An 11,209-nucleotide genomic window follows, 5' to 3' on the forward strand; every position below is an offset into this window, starting at 1 on the left:
AGAAACCTCCTGTTCGGTCACCAGGGCTGCACAATTCCAATTTTCCCTGCTTGCTGCAATATGCATATTTCTGCTTGAGTGTCATGGGAAGCTAATGTGAAGCAAAAGGCTCTGTGTGTTTGCTGATGATGGCTTCTGAGGTGGATACTGATTCAAACTTACAGTGGAATATCCTTCAACCTCTGTATGTTTACCTTTTTGGGGACCAGTTTTCACAGTCTTTCTAAAATTAAATCTAAACTTTGAGATGAACATTTGAAATTACATTTCACGTTTCAATCGTTGTCTTCTTTAATATTGGCAAAAGAATAGCTTGCTTGTTTAAAAGCATTTTGCATCTGATTGTGTTCTCTCATACTAAAATGTGTGTGACTTCTTGAGAAAAAATATAATTTAAAGGAACCGTGCAACACAAAGGTTTGATGCAAAGTTGATACAGTGCCTTTTTACTATTCTGTGAAGAGATTCAAGATTTTACATGTAATCATTAAAACATGTAATAATATCAAATGTTTAGTTTGATAAAAAAAATTGAATATAACAATTGCTGGCTTGGGGATGGTGGACTCACCATCAAAAATATTGGGAGACCAAGATTTCAGACAACTTCCAAAGCGAGATTTTTTGAGTAATACAACATAAACACTTTTGACAAAACAACACGTTGGAGCCTTGAGTCAGACTAAGTGATAAATAATGTGGATTATATGAATGTGTCTAATGATACACAAATTATGTACAGTTCGAATACTATGAGAATGTTTTTTTATTACAGTGTCAACTACGCACTCTAGTACTCCAACATCACCACAGCCAACAACTACTTCTGGGTCATGTCAGCAATCATGTGCATGGACTCCATGGTTTGATACAACATTCCCCACCCCTGGTCCCGATGGAGGTGACTCTGAAACTTACAGTAATATAAGAGCAGCTGGTTATGACATCTGCAATGAACCAAGCAAAATTGAGTGCCGAGCTGAAAAGTATCCGAACAAAAGCATAAGCGAAGTAGGGCAGGTTGTGGAATGTAATGTCAAAGAAGGTTTAATATGCAAGAACAAGGATCAGTCAGGTCCATTTCCACTGTGCTTGAACTACCAAATACGAGTTTATTGCTGTGACAACAAGAACTGTACAACAAAGTCAGCAACGACTTCACCAACGTTAACTACCACAATAAAGACAACTCCACATTACTGTGAGGTCTGTTCCTGGACTGAATGGATTAATGCAGATTATCCTGAATATGGACCAAATGGAGGTGACAATGACACTATTAAAAATATTATAAAATCTGGACGCTATAAAATATGTGAAAAACCAGTTGAAGTCAAGTGTCAAGCAGTGCGCTACCCTGGAGTTCCATTATCAGAGTTACACCAGAATGTTACATGCAATGAACAAGGTTTACTTTGTGAGAACAAATATCAAACTCTCATTTGTCTTGACTATGAGATAAAAGCAAAATGTTGCAAGAGCGTAGAATGTTCAACTACAACACAAACTACTACCACTATACCTAAAACAACCAGCCCAAAGACGACTACAACAACAAGACCATCCACAACGATAACAAATATGCCACCTATTACTTGTGCTCAGTGCAGCTGGTCAGCCTGGATGGACTTTGGCCCTCCAACAACAGGTCCTAATGGTGGTGAAATTGTACCAATGAAAAGAATAAGGGAGACTTATCCTAACATCTGTAGCGTGCCAAGTAAAGTGGAATGCAGAGCAAAACTCTACCCAGGACTTCCACTTTCACAAGTGGGTCAAGTGGTGACTTGTAATGCTCAAGATGGACTGATTTGTTTGAACCAAAACCAGGGTCTCCAGCAACAGTGCTTTGATTATGAGATTAGAGTCTCCTGTTGTAACATTATGCCAGGGCCTTGTCCATCAACTTCAACTGAAACACCAACTACGCCAACCACAACAACCACACCTACGACAACAATTACAACAACTCCAACAACAACTACGCCTACAACAACTACAACTCCAACAACAACATCACCGACCTCAACAACATCCCCAACCACAACACCATCCACGACCACAAGCACATCACCTAAATCTACAACAAAAACCACAATTTCAACCACAACAAGCTGTAAGCTTTGCCAGTGGTCAGCGTGGATGGACTTTGGCCCTCCAACAACAGGTGCTAATGGTGGAGAATTTGTACCAATGAAAAGAATAAGGGAGACTTATCCTAACATCTGTAGCGTGCCAAGTAAAGTGGAATGCAGAGCAAAACTCTACCCAGGACTTCCACTTTCACAACTGGGTCAAGTGGTGACTTGTAATGCTCAAGATGGACTGATTTGTTTGAACCAAAACCAGGGTCTCCAGAAACAGTGCTTTGATTATGAGATTAGAGTCTCCTGTTGTGACGTTGTGCCAGGGCCTTGTCCATCAACTTCAACTGAAACGACAACTACGCCAACCACAACAACCACACCTACGACAACAATTACAACAACTCCAACAACAACTACGCCTACAACAACTACAACTCCAACAACAACATCACCGACCTCAACAACATCCCCCACCACAACACCATCCACGACCACAAGCACATCACCTAAATCTACAACAAAAACCACAATTTCAACCACAACAAGCTGTAAGCTTTGCCAGTGGTCAGCGTGGATGGACTTTGGCCCTCCAACAACAGGTGCTAATGGTGGAGAATTTGTACCAATGAAAAGAATAAGGGAGACTTATCCTAACATCTGTAGCGTTCCAAGTAAAGTGGAATGCAGAGCAAAACTCTACCCAGGACTTCCACTTTCACAACTGGGTCAAGTGGTGACTTGTAATGCTCAAGATGGACTGATTTGTTTGAACCAAAACCAGGGTCTCCAGAAACAGTGCTTTGATTATGAGATTAGAGTCTCCTGTTGTGACGTTGTGCCAGGGCCTTGTCCATCAACTTCAACTGAAACGACAACTACGCCAACCACAACAACCACACCTACGACAACAATTACAACAACTCCAACAACAACTACGCCTACAACAACTACAACTCCAACAACAACATCACCGACCTCAACAACATCCCCAACCACAACACCGTCAACAACTCCAACAACAACTACACCTACAACAACTACAACTCCAACAACAACATCACCGACCTCAACAACATCCCCAACCACAACACCATCCACAACCACAAGCACATCACCTAAATCTACAACAAAAACAACAATTTCAACCACGACAAGCTGTACGCATTGCCAGTGGTCAGCGTGGATGGACTTTGGCCCTCCAACAACAGGTGCTAATGGTGGTGAAATTGTACCAATGAAAAGAATAAGGGAGACTTATCCTAACATCTGTAGCGTGCCAAGTAAAGTGGAATGCAGAGCAAAACTCTACCCAGGACTTCCACTTTCACAACTGGGTCAAGTGGTGACTTGTAATGCTCAAGATGGACTGATTTGTTTGAACCAAAACCAGGGTCTCCAGCAACAGTGCTTTGATTATGAGATTAGAGTCTCCTGTTGTGACGTTGTGCCAGGGCCTTGTCCATCAACTTCAACTGAAACGACAACTACGCCAACCACAACAACCACACCTACGACAACAATTACAACAACTCCAACAACAACTACGCCTACAACAACTACAACTCCAACAACAACATCACCGACCTCAACAACATCCCCCACCACAACACCATCCACGACCACAAGCACATCACCTAAATCTACAACAAAAACCACAATTTCAACCACAACAAGCTGTAAGCTTTGCCAGTGGTCAGCGTGGATGGACTTTGGCCCTCCAACAACAGGTGCTAATGGTGGAGAATTTGTACCAATGAAAAGAATAAGGGAGACTTATCCTAACATCTGTAGCGTGCCAAGTAAAGTGGAATGCAGAGCAAAACTCTACCCAGGACTTCCACTTTCACAACTGGGTCAAGTGGTGACTTGTAATGCTCAAGATGGACTGATTTGTTTGAACCAAAACCAGGGTCTCCAGAAACAGTGCTTTGATTATGAGATTAGAGTCTCCTGTTGTGATATTGTGCCAGGGCCTTGTCCATCAACTTCAACTGAAACGACAACTACGCCAACCACAACAACCACACCTACGACAACAAGTACAACAACTCCAACAACAACTACGCCTACAACAACCACAACTCCAACAACAACATCACCGACCTCAACAACATCCCCAACCACAACACCGTCAACAACCACAAGCACATCACCTAAATCTACAACAAAAACCACAATTTCAACCACGACAAGCTGTAAGCATTGCCAGTGGTCAGCATGGATGGACTTTGGCCCTCCAACAACAGGTGCTAATGGTGGAGAATTTGTACCAATGAAAAGAATAAGGGAGACTTATCCTAACATCTGTAGCGTGCCAAGTAAAGTGGAATGCAGAGCAAAACTCTACCCAGGACTTCCACTTTCACAACTGGGTCAAGTGGTGACTTGTAATGCTCAAGATGGACTGATTTGTTTGAACCAAAACCAGGGTCTCCAGAAACAGTGCTTTGATTATGAGATTAGAGTCTCCTGTTGTGATATTGTGCCAGGGCCTTGTCCATCAACTTCAACTGAAACGACAACTACGCCAACCACAACAACCACACCTACGACAACAATTACAACAACTCCAACAACAACTACGTCTCCAACAACTACAACTCCAACAACAACATCACCGACCTCAACAACATCCCCAACCACAACACCATCCACAACCACAAGCACATCACCTAAATCTACAACAAAAACAACAATTTCAACCACGACAAGCTGTACGCATTGCCAGTGGTCAGCGTGGATGGACTTTGGCCCTCCAACAACTGGTGCTAATGGTGGTGAAATTGTACCAATGAAAAGAATAAGGGAGACTTATCCTAACATCTGTACCGTGCCAAGGAAAGTGGAATGCAGAGCAAAACTCTACCCAGGACTTCCACTTTCACAACTGGGTCAAGTGGTGACTTGTAATGCTCAAGATGGACTGATTTGTTTGAACCAAAACCAGGGTCTCCAGCAACAGTGCTTTGATTATGAGATTAGAGTCTCCTGTTGTGACGTTGTGCCAGGGCCTTGTCCATCAACTTCAACTGAAACGACAACTACGCCAACCACAACAACCACACCTACGACAACAATTACAACAACTCCAACAACAACTACGCCTACAACAACTACAACTCCAACAACAACATCACCGACCTCAACAACATCCCCCACCACAACACCATCCACGACCACAAGCACATCACCTAAATCTACAACAAAAACCACAATTTCAACCACAACAAGCTGTAAGCTTTGCCAGTGGTCAGCGTGGATGGACTTTGGCCCTCCAACAACAGGTGCTAATGGTGGAGAATTTGTACCAATGAAAAGAATAAGGGAGACTTATCCTAACATCTGTAGCGTGCCAAGTAAAGTGGAATGCAGAGCAAAACTCTACCCAGGACTTCCACTTTCACAACTGGGTCAAGTGGTGACTTGTAATGCTCAAGATGGACTGATTTGTTTGAACCAAAACCAGGGTCTCCAGAAACAGTGCTTTGATTATGAGATTAGAGTCTCCTGTTGTGATATTGTGCCAGGGCCTTGTCCATCAACTTCAACTGAAACGACAACTACGCCAACCACAACAACCACACCTACGACAACAAGTACAACAACTCCAACAACAACTACGCCTACAACAACCACAACTCCAACAACAACATCACCGACCTCAACAACATCCCCAACCACAACACCGTCAACAACCACAAGCACATCACCTAAATCTACAACAAAAACCACAATTTCAACCACGACAAGCTGTAAGCATTGCCAGTGGTCAGCATGGATGGACTTTGGCCCTCCAACAACAGGTGCTAATGGTGGAGAATTTGTACCAATGAAAAGAATAAGGGAGACTTATCCTAACATCTGTACCGTGCCAAGTAAAGTGGAATGCAGAGCAAAACTCTACCCAGGACTTCCACTTTCACAACTGGGTCAAGTGGTGACTTGTAATGCTCAAGATGGACTGATTTGTTTGAACCAAAACCAGGGTCTCCAGAAACAGTGCTTTGATTATGAGATTAGAGTCTCCTGTTGTGACGTTGTGCCAGGGCCTTGTCCATCAACTTCAACTGAAACGACAACTACGCCAACCACAACAACCACACCTACGACAACAATTACAACAACTCCAACAACAACTACGCCTACAACAACTACAACTCCAACAACAACATCACCGACCTCAACAACATCCCCAACCACAACACCGTCAACAACTCCAACAACAACTACACCTACAACAACTACAACTGCAACAACAACATCACCGACCTCAACAACATCCCCAACCACAACACCATCCACAACCACAAGCACATCACCTAAATCTACAAGAAAAACAACAATTTCAACCACGACAAGCTGTACGCATTGCCAGTGGTCAGCGTGGATGGACTTTGGCCCTCCAACAACTGGTGCTAATGGTGGTGAAATTGTACCAATGAAAAGAATAAGGGAGACTTATCCTAACATCTGTACCGTGCCAAGTAAAGTGGAATGCAGAGCAAAACTCTACCCAGGACTTCCACTTTCACAACTGGGTCAAGTGGTGACTTGTAATGCTCAAGATGGACTGATTTGTTTGAACCAAAACCAGGGTCTCCAGAAACAGTGCTTTGATTATGAGATTAGAGTCTCCTGTTGTGACGTTGTGCCAGGGCCTTGTCCATCAACTTCAACTGAAACGACAACTACGCCAACCACAACAACCACACCTACGACAACAATTACAACAACTCCAACAACAACTACGCCTACAACAACTACAACTCCAACAACAACATCACCGACCTCAACAACATCCCCCACCACAACACCATCCACGACCACAAGCACATCACCTAAATCTACAACAAAAACCACAATTTCAACCACAACAAGCTGTAAGCTTTGCCAGTGGTCAGCGTGGATGGACTTTGGCCCTCCAACAACAGGTGCTAATGGTGGAGAATTTGTACCAATGAAAAGAATAAGGGAGACTTATCCTAACATCTGTAGCGTGCCAAGTAAAGTGGAATGCAGAGCAAAACTCTACCCAGGACTTCCACTTTCACAACTGGGTCAAGTGGTGACTTGTAATGCTCAAGATGGACTGATTTGTTTGAACCAAAACCAGGGTCTCCAGAAACAGTGCTTTGATTATGAGATTAGAGTCTCCTGTTGTGACATTGTGCCAGGGCCTTGTCCATCAACTTCAACTGAAACGACAACTACGCCAACCACAACAACCACACCTACAACAACAATTACAACAACTCCAACAACAACTACGCCTACAACAACCACAACTCCAACAACAACATCACCGACCTCAACAACATCCCCAACCACAACACCGTCAACAACCACAAGCACATCACCTAAATCTACAACAAAAACCACAATTTCAACCACGACAAGCTGTAAGCATTGCCAGTGGTCAGCATGGATGGACTTTGGCCCTCCAACAACAGGTGCTAATGGTGGTGAAATTGTACCAATGAAAAGAATAAGGGAGACTTATCCTAACATCTGTAGCGTGCCAAGTAAAGTGGAATGCAGAGCAAAACTCTACCCAGGACTTCCACTTTCACAACTGGGTCAAGTGGTGACTTGTAATGCTCAAGATGGACTGATTTGTTTGAACCAAAACCAGGGTCTCCAGCAACAGTGCTTTGATTATGAGATTAGAGTCTCCTGTTGTGACGTTGTGCCAGGGCCTTGTCCATCAACTTCAACTGAAACGACAACTACGCCAACCACAACAACCACACCTACGACAACAATTACAACAACTCCAACAACAACTACACCTACAACAACTACAACTCCAACAACAACATCACCGACCTCAACAACATCCCCAACCACAACACCATCCACAACCACAAGCACATCACCTAAATCTACAACAAAAACCACAATTTCAACCACGATAAGCTGTACGCATTGCCAGTGGTCAGCGTGGATGGACTTTGGCCCTCCAACAACTGGTGCTAATGGTGGTGAAATTGTACCAATGAAAAGAATAAGGGAGACTTATCCTAACATCTGTACCGTGCCAAGTAAAGTGGAATGCAGAGCAAAACTCTACCCAGGACTTCCACTTTCACAACTGGGTCAAGTGGTGACTTGTAATGCTCAAGATGGACTGATTTGTTTGAACCAAAACCAGGGTCTCCAGCAACAGTGCTTTGATTATGAGATTAGAGTCTCCTGTTGTGATGTTGTGCCAGGGCCTTGTCCATCGACTTCAACTGAAACGACAACTACGCCAACCACAACAACCACACCTACGACAACAACTACACCTACAACAACTACAACTCCAACAACAACATCACCGACCTCAACAACATCCCCAACCACAACACCATCCACAACCACAAGCACATCACCTAAATCTACAACAAAAACAACAATTTCAACCACGACAAGCTGTACGCATTGCCAGTGGTCAGCGTGGATGGACTTTGGCCCTCCAACAACTGGTGCTAATGGTGGTGAAATTGTACCAATGAAAAGAATAAGGGAGACTTATCCTAACATCTGTACCGTGCCAAGTAAAGTGGAATGCAGAGCAAAACTCTACCCAGGACTTCCACTTTCACAACTGGGTCAAGTGGTGACTTGTAATGCTCAAGATGGACTGATTTGTTTGAACCAAAACCAGGGTCTCCAGCAACAGTGCTTTGATTATGAGATTAGAGTCTCCTGTTGTGATGTTGTGCCAGGGCCTTGTCCATCGACTTCAACTGAAACGACAACTACGCCAACCACAACAACCACACCTACGACAACAACTACACCTACAACAACTACAACTCCAACAACAACATCCCCGACCTCAACAACATCCCCAACCACAACACCATCCACAACCACAAGCACATCACCTAAATCTACAACAAAAACCACAATTTCAACCACAACAAGCTGTAAGCTTTGCCAGTGGTCAGCGTGGATGGACTTTGGCCCTCCAACAACAGGTGCTAATGGTGGAGAATTTGTACCAATTAAAAGAATAAGGGAGACTTATCCTAACATCTGTAGTGTGCCAAGTAAAGTGGAATGCAGAGCAAAACTCTACCCAGGACTTCCACTTTCACAACTGGGTCAAGTGGTGACTTGTAATGCTCAAGATGGACTGATTTGTTTGAACCAAAACCAGGGTCTCCAGAAACAGTGCTTTGATTATGAGATTAGAGTCTCCTGTTGTGACGTTGTGCCAGGGCCTTGTCCATCAACTTCAACTGAAACGACAACTACGCCAACCACAACAACCACACCTACAACAACAATTACAACAACTCCAACAACAACTACGCCTACAACAACCACAACTCCAACAACAACATCACCGACCTCAACAACATCCCCAACCACAACACCGTCAACAACCACAAGCACATCACCTAAATCTACAACAAAAAACACAATTTCAACCACGACAAGCTGTAAGCATTGCCAGTGGTCAGCATGGATGGACTTTGGCCCTCCAACAACAGGTGCTAATGGTGGTGAAATTGTACCAATGAAAAGAATAAGGGAGACTTATCCTAACATCTGTAGCGTGCCAAGTAAAGTGGAATGCAGAGCAAAACTCTACCCAGGACTTCCACTTTCACAACTGGGTCAAGTGGTGACTTGTAATGCTCAAGATGGACTGATTTGTTTGAACCAAAACCAGGGTCTCCAGCAACAGTGCTTTGATTATGAGATTAGAGTCTCCTGTTGTGACGTTGTGCCAGGGCCTTGTCCATCAACTTCAACTGAAACGACAACTACGCCAACCACACCTACGACAACAATTACAACAACTCCAACAACAACTACGCCTACAACAACTCCAACTCCAACAACAACATCACCGACCTCAACAACATCCCCAACCACAACACCATCCACGACCACAAGCACATCACCTAAATCTACAACAAAAACCACAATTTCAACCACGACAAGCTGTAAGCATTGCCAGTGGTCAGCGTGGATGGACTTTGGCCCTCCAACAACAGGTGCTAATGGTGGAGAATTTGTACCAATGAAAAGAATAAGGGAGACTTATCCTAACATCTGTAGCGTGCCAAGTAAAGTGGAATGCAGAGCAAAACTCTACCCAGGACTTCCACTTTCACAACTGGGTCAAGTGGTGACTTGTAATGCTCAAGATGGACTGATTTGTTTGAACCAAAACCAGGGTCTCCAGAAACAGTGCTTTGATTATGAGATTAGAGTCTCCTGTTGTGACGTTGTGCCAGGGCCTTGTCCATCAACTTCAACTGAAACGACAACTACGCCAACCACACCTACGACAACAATTACAACAACTCCAACAACAACTACGCCTACAACAACTACAACTCCAACAACAACATCACCGACCTCAACAACATCCCCAACCACAACACCATCCACAACCACAAGCACATCACCTAAATCTACAACAAAAACCACAATTTCAACCACGACAAGCTGTAAGCATTGCCAGTGGTCAGCATGGATGGACTTTGGCCCTCCAACAACAGGTGCTAATGGTGGTGAAATTGTACCAATGAAAAGAATAAGGGAGACTTATCCTAACATCTGTAGCGTGCCAAGTAAAGTGGAATGCAGAGCAAAACTCTACCCAGGACTTCCACTTTCACAACTGGGTCAAGTGGTGACTTGTAATGCTCAAGATGGACTGATTTGTTTGAACCAAAACCAGGGTCTCCAGCAACAGTGCTTTGATTATGAGATTAGAGTCTCCTGTTGTCACGTTGTGCCAGGGCCTTGTCCATCAACTTCAACTGAAACGACAACTACGCCAACCACAACAACCACACCTACGACAACAATTACAACAACTCCAACAACAACGACACCTACAACAACTACAACTCCAACAACAACATCCCCGACCTCAACAACATCTCCAACCACAACACCGTCAACAACCACAAGCACATCACCTAAATCTACAACAAAAACCACAATTTCAACCACGACAAGCTGTAAGCATTGCCAGTGGTCAGCATGGATGGACTTTGGCCCTCCAACAACAGGTGCTAATGGTGGTGAAATTGTACCAATGAAAAGAATAAGGGAGACTTATCCTAACATCTGTAGCGTGCCAAGTAAAGTGGAATGCAGAGCAAAACTCT

The 11,209-nt window shown here is 43.8% G+C and overlaps 1 protein-coding gene across 1 annotated transcript in view; it reads left to right on the top strand.

Annotated features, from left to right (window-relative positions):
- The window catches only part of muc5f (mucin 5f), a 55,888-nt gene that overhangs the window by 27,201 nt on the left and 17,478 nt on the right, over window positions 1–11,209 (top strand). Inside the window, 1 exon segment of the mRNA XM_037545360.1 lies at window positions 776–11,208. Coding sequence (XP_037401257.1) covers window positions 776–11,208 — 10,433 coding nt within the window.

The sequence above is a fragment of the Pygocentrus nattereri genome, chromosome 15 (assembly GCF_015220715.1).
Source record: "Pygocentrus nattereri isolate fPygNat1 chromosome 15, fPygNat1.pri, whole genome shotgun sequence".
Classification (NCBI taxonomy): Eukaryota; Metazoa; Chordata; class Actinopteri; order Characiformes; family Serrasalmidae; genus Pygocentrus; species Pygocentrus nattereri.